The 19,391-nt window shown below is 46.4% G+C and overlaps 1 protein-coding gene across 1 annotated transcript in view; it reads right to left on the minus strand.

The window, feature by feature from the left end:
• EIF1AX (eukaryotic translation initiation factor 1A X-linked) overlaps nucleotides 1-19,391 on the minus strand; it is a 312,415-nt gene that overhangs the window by 255,096 nt on the left and 37,928 nt on the right. The window contains exon 2 of the mRNA XM_044072274.1: nucleotides 839-922. Within this exon, the coding sequence (XP_043928209.1) occupies nucleotides 839-922 (84 nt within the window). The remainder of the gene's footprint in view (nucleotides 1-838; nucleotides 923-19,391) is intronic.

A 19,391-nucleotide genomic window follows, 5' to 3' on the forward strand; every position in this document is an offset into this window, starting at 1 on the left:
GTCGGCTGGCTTACCGAAGCCATTTTGGAAAACTGAGAACGAGAGCAAAAGAATTTAGCAACAAAGATAGCCTGACGACGAATAGTTCGGGCGTTAAACAAGGCACAAAACTGACAGTGAGGAACATCTTGGTCTGGGCCTAAACAGGTGATGCAGCAAGAATGAAAATCTCTGAGGTATTTGCCTTCCACAGACAAGACAATTGTTAAACTTTTTCCAACATTGGTTAGAGCAAGAAAAAAAAGAATCCCCAATGGGGTACTTAGCTTTAGAAGACTTCAGGTTTGAAACTCGAAAAATGAAAATTTCAGGCTGCGGCCGACCGGCACTTGCGAACCGCTTCTGCACGGAAAGAAAAGCAGATATAATGGCATCGCCTGAAAGTTATAACCCCCCCCCCCCCCCCGAGTACCTGGCGTCATGGAAGAGACCACATCTGATGCAGGACCCAAGACTTTGATATTCAGGCCGGCTGAGGGCTACCTGCAGGCAAATAACTCAAATGTAATGATTGCAACAGTGAAACAAAGAACATCCAGTTTTCCATTCTGCTTTTGTGGAAAACACGAGGAACATCCAGTTTTCCATTCTGCTTTTGTGGAAAACTATGTTGAAACTAATGTGGGTGTCATTTACATTTTTTAAATGTACATCATCTACAGACAAAAGACAAATAAATGATGGGGTTTACTTGGGGTTTGTGAAACCAGGACTCATCTGCTGTCACTCAACTTTTATTTCAAATTCAGGACGTTCAAAAAAAAATCTGACATTCTAGACAGTGTTAAACACAATGCTAAAGTCAAATTTCAGAAAACCACCCTAAGCTCTCACTTACCTTGTCCGTCTTCTTTAAATACAAGTTCTCTCTTCTCAGACTCGTTTTCATTCTTACCTCGTCGTCGATTTTTACCTCCCTTACCTGTAAACACAAGTAAATATAGTTATTCTTTTAAAACAAATTAAAAAATGAAGCATAACATTCAAAGAAAAGTTATGTAATCACCATGACGTTCCATCTGTTATCCACCTTTATTCTTCCTCAAACAATGGGATCGGATTTGATCCTCTAATCAGACTCCGCTAGCTTGTGGCCTCCAAACAAACTCTCAAGCTCCTTCCCTACCCATAATACACCATCCCAACAACTCTTAGATCTTGCCTTCAGCTTGACAAGACTATTAATCATGTGCCATAACTGGAGGTAAACACAAAAGGACATAAGTGTCCTTAAAGTGTCTAATTCCTCCAGAAGTCAGACATTAAGAATGGTGAGTGAGGGGTTGAAGAACGAAAATGGACAACACAGGTGCAACATTATGGTGAGTACATAACTTTTTTTTTTATCTGATGTCAATTTCCCCTGCTACCCAAATTCCCAGGTGAACTAAAGATATTCCCAAGTAAGGCTGAGCCAAAGGCAGCTCTTCCCCTCGAGACCAGATCTAATTTGTAATAAGTGATAAAAAAAAAAAAAAAAAAGAGGACTACCAAGTTGCTGCCGCACATTTCATCCATAGAAACTCTAGACCAGAAAAACAGAAGTTGCCATAGATCTGGTTGAGTGAGCCTTTAAGGGCTTTAATAAGGGAAATTTCAGTTTAATATAGATAAATGAAATGCAATCTGTCAACCATCTTTGTAACTGGCTCGTCCAATTACGTGCAAAGAAAACTGTTGAACTTTCTTCTCTTTTGTTCTGTGTAGATAGAAAAGTACAGTTTTGTACCTACCATAAATGTAGATGTTCGAGATCCAGACCCTAAAAGATAAGGCCAAAACCAAAACACCAAACACTCCTGCACCAAAAATATGTACAATATATATAAAATTACAAGAGTATAACCTCACCCACACAACCACCCCTAAACACAGTACATTTATGGTAGGTACAAAACTGTACTATGTTCTTCATTCCACATTGCTGCAGTCGAATCCCAAAGCAGAGGTAAGGGGAGCTGTCAACATGCCTTGCAAAATAGCTGTGGCAAAACCAGCCCTAGATTTAGAGTAGAGAGGAAGGTGGTAATGCTTTATCCTTAGTTGCCACTCCCTTAGAAATGCTGTTGAAGTGGCAGTAGCCCTAGTGGAATGAGGCCTAATCCCAGCTGGAATCTCCTTGCCATGATGGGAATAACAAAATGCAATGCAAAACCCAATCCACTTAGAAATAGTTTGTTTTGACACAGGCTTGCCCTGAGAACTCAAAGCAAAAGAAATAAACAACTGCTGAGACTGCCTAAAATCCTTAGTCCTGCTCAAATAGTAGCAACTGCCTGTGTACATCTAAAGTGTGCAAAATCTTTTCCCCCTTATTTTGGGGATCTGCATAGAAAGCAGGCAAATGAATAGTTTGGTTTAGAGCCACACTAGAAACCACCTTAGGCATAATGATACCCTATCCTTATGGAAAATCAAAAAGGCTCTATAAGGGCCTGCAATTCAGAAACCCTTCTTGCAGAAGTAATGGCCAACAAAAAGCAGTCTTCCATGACAAGTATTTCAAGTCAGCAGTAGCTCAAAAGGTTGTAGAGTAAGTTTCTCCAACACAAAATTGAGATCCCAAGCAGGAGTAGGAGCTCTACGTGGGGTCTTATATTCTTTGCCCCTCTAAGAAATTGCTTGAACAAAGGATGCGAAAACAATGGTGGGTCACAATCATAGTGAGCTGAAATTGCTGCAGCATGAATCTTAATGGAAGAGACAGACAAACCTTTGTCCAATAACTCAGTAAGATATTGAAGAGCCACACTCAAATTAGGCTCAGAAATCTCCAAATTCTTTGCTGCACTCCAAAATAAAAATCTCTTCCATTTTCTTTCCTTGTACTAGGTCTTCTGGCTTCCATAATCACATTCAAAACTTGTTGAGGAAGTTGAGACCTGCTGTGTTTCAAAACAGAATATGCCAGGCTGTTAGATGAAGAGAGTGAAGCTTGACATTGAGTAGATGACCGTCCCTCTGAGACAATAGGTGTGGAATCAAAGGTAAAGGCCATGGAGGCTTCCTTACCAGACTCCTCAGTAATGGGTACCAGTGTTGCCGAGGCCAATCTGGAGCTATTAAAATCATCCTTGGCTTGTCTTGTCTGACCTTTAGGAGTACCTTTGGGAGAAGAGGCAGAGGTGGAAAGGCATACACATGAAGATTTTTCCAACTGAAAGAAAGAGCATCCACTTTCCAAGCTGTGTGATGAAACCTTTTGTGCAAAACTTTGGCAGCTGGTGGTTTAGTGGAGAAGCGAACAGATCTATGTCTGGAGTTCCCCATGAGACTGTCAATTTCGGAAATACATGAAGAACCAGTTTCGGGATCCATGATTTGCCTGCTTAACACATCTGCTAAGGAGTTCTGTGCTCAGAAACCTTGCCTGAAGAGTTAGTTGCAAGCTGAGCGCAGTCTCCCATAAAATCATTGCTTGCCTGCATAGAGGGTAAGAATGTGTTCCCCTTGTTTGTTGATGTACCACATGACAGTTGTGTTGTCTGTTAGAATCAACACCTGCCCTGGAAGAAGTAACTCCTTGAAAGCCATTAATGCAAACTGGACTGCTAACATCTCCTTCATGTTGATATGTAGATGCTGTAGTCTGGCAGGCCACTTGTCTTGTATCCACTTTCCATTCAGATGAGCTCCCCAAGCTATGTCTGAGGCATCTGTCGTTAGAATCTGACTCGCCTCTGGCCGGGTCACAGAGAGTCCCTTGTTTAGGTGACATTCCTGAGCCCACCACAAAAATTCCTTTTGAATGCAAGGTATTATTTGAATGACAGTGTCCAAATCCTGGCAGTGCTGTGTCCATACATTTTTGAGATACCATTGCAGCCTCCTCATATGCAGTTTGGCATTGGGAAGCACCAGAATACAAGATGCCATGAACCCTAAGGCTTGAAGGACTGTCCTTGCAGTCAGCCCGGACTGAAGAGATTAGTTGATGGAAGTAAATGGAAAGATTCTTTTGTTTGTCCGGGGTTAAAAAGGCCATCTGGGCTGCTGTATTCAGTCTCACACCCAGAAAGCACATGTCTTGAGAGGGTACTAGACTGGACTTTATTTCGTTCACAGAATACCCTAGGCATCTTAGCACTGCTATCACATATTCCAAATGCTGTAAAAGGTCTTCCTTTTCTTGAGCCAGAATCAGGCAGTCGTCCAAGTAAGGATAGATTTGAATTCCTTTTAGCCTGAAGTAAGCTATCACTGGAGCCAGAACCTTTGTGAATACTCTGGGCGCAGTAGATAAGCCAAAGGGCAATGCAGAGAACTGATAATGGGAATTTCCAGCCTTCCTGCAACTTAGTCTGATAGGCACATGAAGGTAAGCCTCCTTGAGATGTAAAGCTAGCATCCAGTGAGCTTTGCCCAACAGAGGTAAAAGCTGTCGTCAACATTTTGAACTTGGGAATGTCCAGATAAGTGTTGAGGATAAACAAATCCAAAATTGGTCTCCACGTGTCCCCTTCTTTGGTACTAGGAACAGGCGAGAATAAAATCCTAGGCCCCTTTCTGGCACAGGGACTGGCTGAATGGCCCCTATTTGGAGTAACAGAGAAATTTGCTTGTGAGCCTCTTTTCTTTGCAGAGGAGGAATGTCTGGCATGCCTTTGAAAGGAGGCAAGGTGTGGAAATAAAACCTGTAACCGTGGTGAATGATATCCAAAACCCATCTGTCTTGGGTAATTAAATCCCAATTTTCTTTGAAAGAGCCAGCCTTCCTCCCAAAGGTGCTGCCAGACGAGAATGTACTGGCAGCTGAAAAGGCAGGTCATTGGGTCTGTTAAAGGACTGACCCCTGCCCTCACCAGAAGTCTGAGCAGGTGAACTCCTGTTCTAGGCCTAAAGGAAGACCTACCCCTAGACTGGGAATCATAAGCAGGATATGTCCATCCCTTAGTAGGCCAATTTCTACTAAACTTGGAGGCTGCACCTGCAAAAATCTTTAACAGTTTGCATAGACTTAGCCTTGTCCTCCATTTTCTTTAAAACTGCTTCCACAGGCGAACCAAACAACACGTCAGACTGTAAAGGAGCATCCAAAATCCTTGTCTTAACATGCTCAGCTAAATTCTGATCCCTCAACCAGGCGTGCCTCGAAGAACAGAACCGGTGGCAGCCACCCTCGAGGAGGCCTGCACAGCATCAAAACCACATTGCAATGAATGCTTACCCACCTGTTCAGACACATGAACTAAATCCTGCAACTCTTTACACTCAATACCTTCCGCCAGAGCATCCACCTTAGACTTCAAATGTGAAAGGAGATAATTTTGATATTTTAACATGTGAAACGGGCAGTTCAACGCCCTCATGGCTAAAGTGGAAGAAGTATACGCCTTCTTTCCCCATCTATCCAAAGCCCTTGCCTCTTTATCAGGAGGAACAGGATTTTTAACAGAAGCCTTAACACCTTTAGGCCCCTGAGAGACAGTTTCTGGGTCTGCCCTAGGACTCTTAAAAAGATACTTATGAGCTTCAGGCACCCTATAGTACCTATCCGGTTTAACTGGGGCAGGAGGCAAAGAATCAGGGTTCAGGGAAGCCTCTGCAAAAACATCTTCCACCACATTCAGAACAGGAGGTATAGCTAAAGGCCTATGCTGGGGTAAAAACAAGAATTCCCTAAGCCTCTTCCTGGAATCAGAGAAATCCTGACCTTCCCATTTAAAAAGCTCCCTCATGGAATGCAGAGTCTCTGAAAATGAAAAATCCTCAGGAGGAGAAGCTGAAGGAGTAGAATCATCCACATCAGAATCAGAAAAAGGAGGAAACTCCTGCAAGTCTTCAGCCGAAGACTCAGAAGCCTCCGAACACTGCTCAAAACTCTCAAACTCAGGCTCCACCCTAGGCCTCTTATCAGGAGGGGGCATAGAACCTCTAATCATAGTAATCAAATCCTCTGCCATTTTAAGCATATGTTTCTTAGGCAAAGATCCTGAAGAGCTAGGAGAAACCCCCACTGAAGTTAAACCTGGCCTGCCTCTCAAAGAAGCCTTGCAACCAGAAGCCGAGGCTCTAACCACCTTAGGAAGAGAGGGAAGAACAGCCACCTGAGAAGCCCCTTCAGCCTGGCCTACCTCCTGAGAGGACACATCCTGTAACAGTAAAGTCTCTCCTGAGACTCCAAAGAAACTCCTGGCAAAACCTCCGGCTCCACTGAGCCTTCTAAAGAACCGACGTCCGAACTGCGGTTCTTCTACTCTAGGCTTTGCTGCTTTGTCCTTGCGCTTTTGCATCCGGCGGCATTTTATAATTACAACGCTTCCCAAAAACTAACCTGGCACAGTCTAACCTTCTCTTAATAGTGCGTTTGTTAAATCTAGCACAAGGCCGGCATCCAACAACGTCGTGCTCAGGCCCTAAACAAGGTATACACAAGGTATGGTAATCCCTATGAGGTATCTGTTTCCCACAAGAAATACAGTTATTCACTTTTTCTGACATCCGGTTAAATACTGAGGCAAGAAAAACAAAATATTCCCCACGGGCCAACTTTGATTCGGTCTGAAACTCCGACTTCAGAAAATTTCAGAACGCCAACCTGCACTAAAACTGCTTCTGCATCGGACCACAAAAGACTGAGGATATGGCGTCGGTCATGACTGGACAGCGGACTACCCAATGGTTAGGACTGCAGCAATGTGGAATGAAGAACATCGTAATTGTCTGAACATCCAGTAAGTACAGCATATATTCCCCTTATTTGTAAATTTTGGAAAAATACTGGCAAATTAATGGATTGGTTGATGGCTGGATTCTGACACCACCTTAAGGAAGGACTGGTATGCAACATAACCCTATCTTTATGAAAAATAGAATATAGAGGCTTAGAAGATGCTTGAATTTTTAAAATTCTTCTAGCAGATGCAATTGCAACTAAAATAAGTTTTCCAGGTCAAAAATTCACGAGAACATTTAGCTGCAGGTTCAAAGGAAGAATGTCTTAAGGCTTACAATACCAAAAAAGTTACATTCCATGGTGGCATGGGAACTTTAAGGCAGTCTTAGCAAAAATGCCTTGCGCAACTTAGAGAAAAGCCAGTGAAGAATTCTGGAATCCCACATAAGTTAGAGATTACCATGAGTTGAACTATAATGAATGTGCTAGTTCCAACTATTAAACTGCTAAATTCTACAACAGATTGAATTGGAGCACAGAAGGGGTCTAGCTGATTTTGCTCTGCCCAATAAACAAACATTTCCCATTTACTTCTGTAGAGTTTCCTAACAGGTTTATAGGAAGATAAAGTGTGGAACAAATAGGGGAAGACTGCTGGGCTATTAAGGGAATTGGAGAAACCATGCCGTTTCATATTTGAGACAGCCGAGTGAACCATGCCTGCTAGTTGGAGAGAGGCAGTCAGGAATTGGATTCAAAATCCAAGGTGGACATGGTAGTAGGTCAAAGGAACAGAAACCAAATCGGTTGAGGCCAGTAAGGTGCAATAAGGATGACCTTGCTCTTCAACCAGGCTGCTTTCTGAAGGAACTTGTGTATGCTTATCCTCAGACTCCCATAATTCCCAAGACCAAGGAGCCAATCGTGGAGTACAGCACCCCTCAGTGATTCCCCTTGTGAAGGAGATCAGGGCAAAGAAGCTGCTGCACTTGTTTAGAGGAGATGCAAGAAGATCACAGCAAGGCTGGCCCACCAAATGAGAATAATTTCACTCACTCTGTTGTTGAGCGACCACTCTTAAGGCAGTACATGGACAAACTGAAAAGATTTGTCCATCACACTGCACTTCCAACCGCTTTCTGATAGCAACCCATATTCCGGGGAAAATAATTGCCCACTACCACAACAGGAGGGCTTCTTGACACAGGAGATAAAATCTGGTTCCCCCTTGTTTACTGACATACCAAACTACTGACACGTCTGTCTGGACTGCAACTGTCCCAAGAGGGACACTGTCTTGCAATGCCTGCAACACCAAAAGCTCCCCCACTCATCTCTAACACTGACATGCAAGTTGGTCCCTAGGCTCTTCAGGGAAAAACTGTCCAAGGCACTTGGTCCCCTGAAAATACCCCCACCCAATCAGGGAAGTGTCTGTGCTCACTATGGCCTTGGGCTGAGGGAAGGTGAAAGGATGACCTTGTGACACCTGTTGTGATTGCATCCACCAGGAAAGGTACCATTTGTATACTTGAGTTATTCTGATCTTCGCTGACATGGGTTGAGAAAGCATTAACCATTGTGTTAGCATCCATTGTAGAATTTTCATGTGGAATCTTGTTAAAGGGACTAACATTATTGCTGTCGACATTCACCCTAGGGCTTGCAGAATCAACTGGGCTGAAATTCTAGTACTGCAAATTAATTTTCCTGACTTGCATCCTTATCGTAACACTCGATAGCGGAATAGAAGCTACCACAGATACTGTGTTGAATACTGCTCAGCTATGAATTCTAATATATGGGTTGTTTGTAAACGAGACTTGCAATTTACGGTTATTCCAAAATGTGAACAAGTCTGAAGCACCAGATCTCGTGTTTCTATCAGTCGATATCTGGTCAGGGTGCTAATAAGCCAGTTGTCTAATTATGGAAACACCCAGAATCTTTGCAGTCTCAAGTGAGCTGCTACTACTGCCATGCACCTGAGCACCCTGCGGGCTGTGGTGAGGCCAAAGGGCAGTGCTCTGAACTGACAGGGACTGGCTCCCAGCCAAAAGCTTAAATTCCTTCTGTATAGTCTGTTCCTAGTATGCATCCCGAAGATCTACAGAGCACATCCAGTTGCCCTTGACCAGGAAGGGCAGAATGGACTGAACTGTGACCATCTGAAACTGTGCGCCAAGCCAACCTATTCAATACACCAAGATGTCTAGTCCCATTTTCTTTGACACTGAAAACATTGTCTCGAATTCTATTTGGTCTGGTGGGACTGTCGGATGGCATTTTCTAGCAGTTGTTGGACTTTGTGCTGCTGCTTTCCTCTGGGTGGAATAGGGGGAAAATCTTCTTGACGATGGAGTAGGTAGGGAAAATGGAATTATATAATCTCTGGAAATAATTATCTGCACCCAAATGTCTTTTGTTATATCTAACTAAGCTTTTGATGCAGAGATAAGCAAACCCAAACTGCCACCAGAGGGAGACAATTGGGCCTCCACTCAGGAGCGCTGAAAGGGTATATCGGAAAAAGAATATCTAGACCCATGGTTTTGCAGGCATCAACATTTCCACCCCTCTGTGCTACAGAAACTACCTCCACGTGTGTCCTGGAAAGGACCTACAGATTTTCATAACCACATTTTTCAACCTCCCTGTGGATTCCTGGAAAAGGTGGGGGGGGGTCAAAAAACTTACACCTACTGCAGAGAGGGTCTGGTCTTTCTCACACCTGCAGTGACTCCTTTACTGTGGGGCTAAACAAAGTGCCACAGGGAGCATTTATGAACGAAGATTTGAAGGGCTCTGCAAAAATCACAGGTGCATCCAGGCATGCCTCCCAATGGAAATAGCTGAACCCGTAGCCCGAGACACCTTCTGCAGGATCAGCCTCATGGACAATTCAGATACAGCTTGTAAGATAACCTGAGAGAATACTGAATATTTAGCATTAGCAGTTTAAAGAGCTATCAAAACCTTTCTGAATCAAATCGCTTTTGAAGTCTCGTAAAATGTGCCAAATAGTTCAGTAATCTGAATGCAAGTCACTGAAGCATAAATACGCTTGCCAAATCTTAATGTCCCAAACTCTGGAGAATGGATAAATTAACTCTGTTCTGCTAGTTCATTTTTTGTAGCTGCTGCCCCGACCATGGCATCTACTGGCACCCCTTTACCCCAGAATTCCCTGACTACTCCTGGAGCCAGAATTCAGACTCATCTGTTGGGGACTGACATCAGGTTCCTTCCACACCCGGCTGGGGATCAAATCAACAAGCTCAGCAGTGGGTGGAGTAACCCAGGAGGTAGAGAGGCCAATCCCAAAGGCTTCCAGAAATACTGATTCCACCAGAAAAGGGTCTTGGAAAACAACCACTCTTCTGCTTAAGGGCCTCAAGAATGTCTCCAAATGAAATCAGGTGGGGATTTTCAGGACACCTCTCCTTTACTGAAATCAGTAGTCAGTGATGTACACTTGAGGAAAGTCCAATTTCTCTTCGTAGGGACTTCCTCTGTGGGGTGATCCAGTTCAGTATGAGAAGAGATTAGGATACCCTGCTGGGTAGTCTGGAAGCTCTGAGCGGGCTATCCCTGTGGGGTAGAATGTCGAGCATCACAGGGCAAAGTCATCTGAGAAATAGATGGTGGATCCAAACGGGAAAGATCCATCTGACCTGCGCGAGCAGAGAAACGCAGTTCACAACCTCAAAGGCAGATCGCTCTGGGCAGAAAGAGACAATGGAGCAAAGAAAGCAAACAGACTTCTCCGAAAACCTCTGAATCAACTCCATCCTCTCAGATGGGACAGGGATGCTTCGGCATCAAAAGTCATCTTGCTCAAAAGTCATCTTGCTCAAAGGATGTCAGAGCCTGTGCACTCAGAACAATATTCGGATCTGAACCAGATAGAGTCCTCGGATTCTAGCATTCCGTGCCTCTAACACCACAGGTTGGTATTAGAAAAGGAGCTGTAATGGATGGAGCAGTTGATGACTGGACTTCCCGAACAGAAGCCTATCTGAACAGAAGCCTATCTGAAATTGCTAAGTGAAGAATTTCCTCCTCATCCTCTCCACATCTGCTTCTGTGAGACTCCTAGAGGAATGAGAAGGTGCTAGGATTTGGGGTCCCTCCCTAAAAAGGGAGAGGGCACTCTGGATGAGCTGGACCCAGACTTGAAGAGGTTGTTCTTGGTAAAGGTTTCGGATCCAAGGGTGTAGGATCCGAAATGGGGTTTGACTGGAACCGATGAGGTTAGACCTTAAGCAACTTCAGATCTATTTCTCTTCTTCCCATGTTCAGATGAAGCAAGAAGAATCAAGAGACTTGCACATTTTTGTAGGGTCTTTGGATTTGTGTTTGGGGTACTGAACCCAAGTAATAGCCTCAGAAAAAGCGGCTTAGTAGCAAACATTTTTACAATCAATTGTTTTATCCTGTCTGCAAGTGCTCAGGGGTTGAACCCGCGACAGATACTACAATCCTGATTTAAAGTATTCTGGACCCAAGCACTATACACAGATTGTGGGCATCTGAATAAGACAACTTATGCCCACAGAGCATCTAAATACGGCAACTTACGCCCACACTTTTCACACTTGAATCATGCTGGACCTTTTTCAGACATTTTTAAAGAAAAGTTCTTTTCTTTTAAACCAGAAAGATGAAGGTTCTATACCAACAATGGTATTAGACAGCTACAATAAGCTTGCAGATAGGAAAAGAAATGCCAACTATGGTAAGAGGAATACACCAAGTGTAAAGGGGAATAAGGAAGGAGGTTAGGCTTACCAACGACTGTAGGAAAGTTTACACTCAAGTGAATAGTTAAGGATAGTAGAAATGACAAAATAGAAGTAAATATTAAAAAGTAAAAGAAAAATAATTGTAACTAAAGATTTTTAGATAAAGGCCTTCTCTCCCACTGTATACTTGAGAGCTGAAGGTGACCGTGTCTAGAAGCAAAAGTGGCAAATGAGATTTTAGGGGTGGTGCATTATAGGGTAGGGAAACAGCGAGAGTTCAGTCAGATCCAAGGATCGGATCAGATCCCCTTAGTTGAAGAAAGGATAAAAAACTGACATCAGTTCTGACATTTAAAAAATTAAGAAAACATAATGGGACTCTGGTGGATTTCAAAACCTACCCCCCCTCCCCCCCCCCAAAAAAAAAAAAAAGTGCTACTAGGAAACTAGTGAGGAGAGCGTAAATACAAGCATCACTTGGCATGCATCTCTGCTTCTGTCCTTAATCAATATTTAAAAAAAAAAAAAAAAATTAGAAGAACTTATGTACTCCCATCTCTCCTTCATTCTTTACTGGTTGAGTTCAGAAACTATCCTCTGTACTGACTTGGCCTTATACAAAAGCTCAAGGTCTTCCACTAGCTTGTGGATGAAAAACATATCCAGTCATGCCCTAGGAAAGCTCCCTAGATCTGGTTTGCTGATAGCTCATCTGATACCTCCTGTTATATCTACTACCTTATAAAACAATGAAGGTGGTCAACAAACATTAGATCTGAAGTAGTTAACTTCATTTGGTCTGCAACCTGTGGGATATGGATCCGATCTCTGATCCGAGCCGGCAACTTTACAAAGCTTAGATCTGAGCTCCTAGCTCCTCCCCTTACCCATAATCCCCTGCCAACCCTGACTGACCTCAGATCTAGTTTGCCACGCTTTTGAACAGCAGCTAGATTGCGAGCTCCTGGTTTGATTAGTCAGATAAGTCCTCATTTCTTAATTTTCTACATTAAACTTGTGAGTGTTTTGTGTTGTTAGGTTTCCCTTATCATAACCTTTTTAGATAACCTTTTTGAATTCTAGTCAATTTTTTCCTCCCCATCCCTCGCTAGTCGTAGCTTGTGTGTGTGTTTAGTGTGTTTGGGGCCTACTGAGTGAGTTTTTCTTTAGTTCAGAATGTCTGAGGCCCCAAAACCGATATTTTCTAAGTGCACCGAGTGTGGCCATAAGCTCTCCCCAGCGGATGGCCACACTCGGTGTGTCCGGTGCCTTGGGGTTGAACACCTTTCCTCTGGGTGTTCTGTGCGGCATTCAACCCCAGGGCACTGAAGGACCGGCGGTCGAAGCTGATTGTAGCGGGACTCTTGCCCCCGGATTCGGCTTCGGCCTCCGGTGTTTGTGGCCTCCTCCCAGGCTTCGGTGGTGGCCACTCCTGCCTCTCTCCCCCCGGCCGGGACTCAAACTCCAGCTACTGCGCCGGAGGAGAGGGAGGCCAGGAAAGAAAAGGAGGGAGAAGCACCAAAAGCGGCCGCCGAGGCCTCCGCTTCGGCCCCCCAGCTAAGCGGGCTTCTAGGTCTCCCCCTTCTCAGCTCCAGTCTCCATGCTTCTCACCAGGACCCGAGGAGGAGACCCGATCTCCATCGAGGTCATCGAGGCAGCACTCCCAGCCAGCCTCTGTGGCCTCTTCCAGATCTACCCGTAGCCTTTCGGATGCAGATTTGGACCAGATGATGCGAAGGTTCATCCAGGCCCAACTGCAGATGGGAGTGCTCCTGCCCCCCCTCTGGGGGTGGGGGCTCAACACCCTTCTTTGCCCGGATAGCTCCTTCTCCGACCCGCTTCCCGGGTTTGGAGCACACTGAGCTGGGCAACATTGGAGCCGGGGGTGGGTCAGCGCCGACAGTATCGGGTACTTCGGCTCAAGACTCTTCCTTCGAGTCTGTCGGATCCTTCCTTGTCTGATCAGAGCTCTCGTAGCCATGGTCTGAGCTTCGGATCCGAGGGGGTCGGTGTGCCTTCGGCTCCGTCCAGGTCGGAGCACACTGGTCCTTCCGATCCGATGCTCTCAGCACCGGTTCCAATCCGTCCATCGGATCCGGGTGAGGGTCTGCTCTCGGACCCACAGAGCGGCTCTCCCTCGGCCTTCGATGTGGTGGAGAGGGCTCTGTTGAGTGCATCCAGGCCCCCGGTCCTTGCTTCGGCTCTGTCCCGCACTCCCTCTCGGTTGGGTCAGGCTTCCACTCTGCCACAGGGACAGCCTGCTTTGATGTCTCAGGTCGTTCCCCTGGAACAAGATGTGGCCGGTGAGACATCCTCGGGACAGCGCGCCCCCCCTCCCCCCCCAGAGGATGTTCCTCACAAGCGAAAGTGCAAGAGGAGGCACGTGGACTCCCCAGAGTCCTTGACAGAAGACAGATTTGAATGAGGGGGAAGGCTCCCCCAAGGTCACCCCCGAGGATGTCTCCTTTGGAGACATCATGGAAATGCTTAGGACCGGGGGGGGCCTCCCCCAAGACTTCCTCAGACGAATCAATGTTCCTGGAGGCGTTCGAAGCAGGCCCATCTACCTCTTGGGTGTCCCCTCCGGCCAACCCCTTAGTGGACCTTATTACCACTAGGGCGTGGAAGGAGCCAGACACTGAAGCCAGTCCCTAAACGTCCAGACAGGATCTTAAGCCCCCCCCCCCCCACTGAGAAGTCCCATTGGAGCAAGGGACCCCCCCCCGTAGATGCCATGTTGGTGACGGCAGCCACCAAGAGGGAGTTAGCCCAAGAGAGTCCCTCGGTTCATCCCCCAAGCAAGGAGTCTCGTTCGATGGACCGTCTTGGGAACCGGGTCTTTAGTTCAGCGACCTTCGCTGTAAGGTCCCTGAACTACATGGCACATGTGATTCGGCTGCAGCGAGACCTTATTAAAGATTACGCTGCATTGCCCCCCCCTAGAGTCCATGTCGGAGGACAAAACAGTTGTACTCCACTCGCATGGCCACTCTTAGGTCTATATCCAACACCTCTATGCGGCTTGTATCCCATGCTACAGAGGGAGCCGCTAGAGCCAGCGGAGCGGGCCTAGTTATGAGGCGTCAGGCCTGGCTCAGACATTGTGATTTTGCGGAACCCTTCAAGGCGTCCTTTGTGAATGCCCCCTTTGATGGTTCTGCTTTATTTGGCAAGACAGTTCGAGAGACCTTAGTCCAGAGCAAAACGGACGGGAAGACATTGTCTGCCAGAGTCCGCTTCTCTGCTCCCCAGGGAGGTCCTTCTCCAGGAACCAAAAGGGACAGAAGATGTGGTTCCGAAAGTCGCTACAGTCCCAGTCCGCTCCGGACTCCCAGTCCTTCCACAGCAGAGGACAAGGTGGATGCTGCCCTAGAGGCAAAGGGGGCCCGAAAAACTTTGGGTCCAGCGAAACCTTCTCTGATCGGCCCACGCAGCAACCCTGAGGGGTTGCCCGACTGCTCCACTCTGGAGGCAGTCGGGGGGCGCTTCTCGAGGCACCTGGCAGCTTGGGAGTCCATTACAACAGACTGCTGGGTGCTTCGTATCATATCCAGAGGATACAGAATTCCCCTTTCTTGCATTCCCTACACTCCCGAACACCTCCCCGATGTTCCACCCAATCAGAGGGAGGCAGCTTTTAGAAAAAGGAGCTGTCCAGCGCATCCCCCCAGGCCAGTCCGGATCAGATTACTACTCAAGGTTCATTTTGGTGACAAAAAAGATGGGGGACCTAAGGCCCATCCTCGATCTTTCCCTACTAAACCTGTCAGTAACCAAAGAAAAGTTCCGGATGGTCACTCTTCAATCTATTCTCCCCCTCTTGCAGGAGAACGACTGGACGTGCTAGATAGACCTCAAGGACGTGTACTACCACATATTGATGGACGTACGATCCAGGAGGTTTCTCTGCTTCCGGCTGGAAGCCAGTCATTATCAATTCAGGGTCCTTCCCTTCGGTCTCACCTCAGCCCCCAGGGTGTTCATCAAGGTGTTAGCAGTGACAGCGGCCCACCTGAGACTCCAGGGAATGCAGGTGTTCCCCGTACCTGGACGACTGGCTTCTCACCGCCCCAACAAAGCATCTACTACGCCTAGCCAGGGACTACTTCCTCAACCTTGCTCCGCAATTAGGGATCACTATAAACTCAGACAAGTCCTCTCTCACCCAGACTCAGGTGATAGATTTTATCAGGGCCAGACTAGACACCAACAGGCAACTAGTCTTCTTAATTCCCGACAGGTTGCACACTGAGGGCACATGTGCGGGCCATCTTTCAATCTTCAAAACCTCCGGCGGGATTGGTTCTGAGGGCCCTGGGGTCCATGGCAGCCACTATAAACCTTCTTCCCATGGCGCGTCTGAACATGAGGATTTTACAGTGGACTCTCCAAGTCCAATGGTTCCTTCATCAGTACCCCTTGAGTCACCCCATTTCTCTCAACAGGGCCTGCAAGAGGGCTCTCTCGTTTGGTGGCTTCAATCGCCGGACCTCCAAGCGGGACGCCCCTTTGCCACGGCCCCCCCTCTCGCCACGGTGACCACGGACGCCTCTCGTCTTGGGTGGGGGGGCATAATTCGGGCAGGACGGTCCAAGGCACATGCAACGATTCTGAGACCTTATTGCACATAAATGTTCTACAGAGGAAGGCAGTGCTGTTGTCGGTGCAAGCACTTCAGAGCCTTCTGCCTGTAGGAACAATTGCAATCCAGACAGTATGTCTGTGATATGGTATATCAACAAACAAGGGGGAACCAGGTCTTACCCACTCTGTCGAGAAGCCATGAGAGTGTGAGAATGGGCGATCTCCACCAACCGCTTTCTCATTGCAACGCACATTCCGGGACGGACCAACATCCTGGCGGACACACAGGGTCTCACCATCCTTTCACCTTATGAATGGTCCCTCAATCCTAGAGTAGCGAGTCGAATTTTTGACGTTTGGGGGCAGCCCTGTTGCGATCTTTTCGCATCTCCCTCAAACACAAAATGCAACAATTACTTCGCGCTCATTCCCCCTGCCGGGGAAGCCCCGAGGGACGCCTTGGTGCATGCTTGGCCACCCGGTCTTCTCTATGCCTACCCTCCTCTTCCCCTCATGCTGAATCTTCTTCAGAAAGCCAGTCGGTTGGGGAGCAGGATGATCCTCATTGCCCCATTCTGGCCTCGCCAAGCTTGGTTCCCTTACCTCTGGTCTCAGAGTGAATCCGCCATGGATTCTAGATTCCCTTCCGGATCTAATCTCCCACCCCCTGGGGCTCCCACTTCCCGACCTGGCCAGCCTCAAGCTTACGGCTTGGCTGCTCCAGTTCCACTTGTAGCTAGGACTCCCGGTATCTCTTCTCCAGTTAAAATTATCCTAGTAGCAGCGCACAAGTCCTCTACTAGGCAGGTCTATGGTAGTAAATGGAAGCGTTTATCTGGGCAGAACGCCATAATTTGGATCCTTTTACAGCCCCCTTGCCTGCGGTGCTGGACTTTCTTTCAGGTCTTTTTAATGGCAGAGCTAGCTGTTCTACGGTTAAGGTTCAGTTAGCAGCTATCTCTCATCACTTAGGTACTGAAATGGGTCCTTTGATTACTACAAAATTGTGCAAAACGTTCCTAAAGGGCACCTTTCTTCTTAGACCTCCAATAAAGGAAGCGGTACCTTCATGGGATTTGACCTTGGTATTACAAGCAGACAGCTCCTCGATTCGAACTGGCGTCTTCAGCAGACCTCAAATATCCGTCTTGGAAAACAGCCTTTCTTGTGGCTATTACTTCAGCCAGGAGAGTATCTGAATTGCAAGCTCTTACTGTGAAACTCCCATACTTAGCCTTTCATAAGGATAGGGTTTACCTCCGGACCAATCCCTCCTTCCTCCCGAAGGTAGTTTCTGAATCTAATATTAACCAATTTATCAATTTGCCGGTCTTCTTTCCTAACTACCAGAACAATGGGGAGTACAGACTACACTCTTTGGACGTGCACAGACAACTTCGATTTTACATTCATAGGACATCTGGTCATAGACAATCTGACCAGTTGTTAGTCTCCTTTGCCAAATTTAATCTAGGTAAACCAGTCTCGAAAGTTTCCTTATAGAGATGGATTTCACAGTGCATCATTACAGCGTATCAAAATTCCGGCAGGCCCGCACCTCAAGGAGTTCGTGCCCATTCAACTAGGGCTATGGCTACATCTGCCGCCTTTAAATCCAGGGTTTCCTTGGATGATATCTGTTCAGCAGCCACTTGGGCCTTCTCTCATACCTTCATCAATCATTATAAATTGGACATTACCTCCAGAGAGAGAACTTCTTTTGGCTCCGCAGTGCTTCAGAATATCCTTCCATGAAGGCCACCCAAGGTTTAGGTAGCTGGGGACTCTGTCCCACAGGTTGCAGACCAAATGAAGTTAACTACTTCAGATTAAGAAGTTATGTACTCACCATAACGTTCCATCCGAGTAGGTAAATTTCGTTTGTCTGCAACCATGCCCCCCCCCCTCCGTCCCCCTGACCTTCAGATGTGTTTAATGTCATATATTGATGTACCATTTCTGATAATGTAGTTAGTTATCCACTATAGTGATTGCGGGCAAACTTGATCTGAGGTCAGTCAGGGTTGGCAGGGGATTATGGGTAAGGGGAGGAGCTAGGAGCTCGGATCTAAGCTTTGTAAAGTTGCCGGCTCTGATCCAAAATCAGATCCGTATCCCACAGGTTGCAGACAAAGGAGGTTTACCTACTCAGATGGAACGTTATGGTGAGTACATAACTTCTTATTACCAATTGTATCCACTCTGTTCTCCAGGAGCCAAAAACTGGGGGGAGGCGGGTGGTATGCAAGAATGAAGGTGAGATGGATAACGCACATTGAACGTTATTGTGAGTACATAACTTGTGTGCGCGCTGTTGTCCTATCCTACCTTCATTTTTTACTTGCTGGGACAGCATCCCTAGCACCATCTTTGTGTGGCTCAAGGGAGAATATTCTTGAGAACAGTGGACTCAAAAGGCCAAATCCACTTTGTAATGAGCGATAAAGGTATGAGGCCTTACCATTTGTGCTGCAGCAACATGGGCATCAATTGGCAGTCTCCCCCAAAAAGAAGTTGCTATGGCTCTTGTAGAATAACCCTTGACTTTGTCAGGGAGTTTTGTTTTGAGATCTGAAGGTAAAAGTAATGCAATCTGATAGCCAGCCATTTCGAAAGTGTAACTTCAGTAACAAGAGCACCTTTCTTGTAGTGTGAAAATGAAACAAATAATTGGTCAGACTAAGTCTTTTGTTCTATGCAAGTAGAAATGTAATTGTCTATGTACATCTAGCTGGTGTAGCATACGGTCTGCCTTACTGCCATACTTGGGGGGGGGGGGGCTGACAAGTCTATGGATTGGTTGAAATTAGATTGAGCATACTTTGGGTAGAAAGGGTGGATTTGTTAGTAGAGAGACTGTCTTTGTGAAAAAGCATGTGGGGGGGGGCTTTAGACAAGGCTTTTAGCTCTGAAAACTCTTCTAGCAGAAGAGATAGCTATCAAAAGAATCGCCTTCCAAGTCAAATACTTCAGATCACAGGATGATGCAGGCTCAAATGGGGGAAGAATCACATGGGATAGGACAATTCAGGTCCCACGATGCTGGGGGGGGCTTTAATGGGTGGCCTTAATAGTGCCCTCAAGAAACGCTTTCCAAAGTCTGTGGGACATCACATTCTGCCACGATTCTCCTATATGAAAATTTGATATCGCTGCTAACTAGACTCTAATAGTAGCTGCAGCTGAACTTTCACTACATAGTTTTGCCTAGAATTCTAGTATGGAAGCTATAGGGGCAGAGAAGGGGTCAATGTGGTTATTCAAGGACCAAGAAGAAAATCATTCATTTGGCTCATATACAACTTCATCGTTAAAGCCTTGAGAGGAAATCAAGCTAGGTTTCACTGATGGAGAAAAGTCAGGGAGCCTGGCTATGTTTGGAATCAGAGCAGCCAAGCTGTCAATTTGAGGGTTTGAAGGGCTGGGTGGGGCAACCCTGAAGCATG

This window comes from Protopterus annectens, chromosome 5.part0 (assembly GCF_019279795.1).
Source record: "Protopterus annectens isolate FY-2018-M chromosome 5.part0, PAN1.0, whole genome shotgun sequence".
NCBI lineage: Eukaryota > Metazoa > Chordata > Ceratodontiformes > Protopteridae > Protopterus > Protopterus annectens.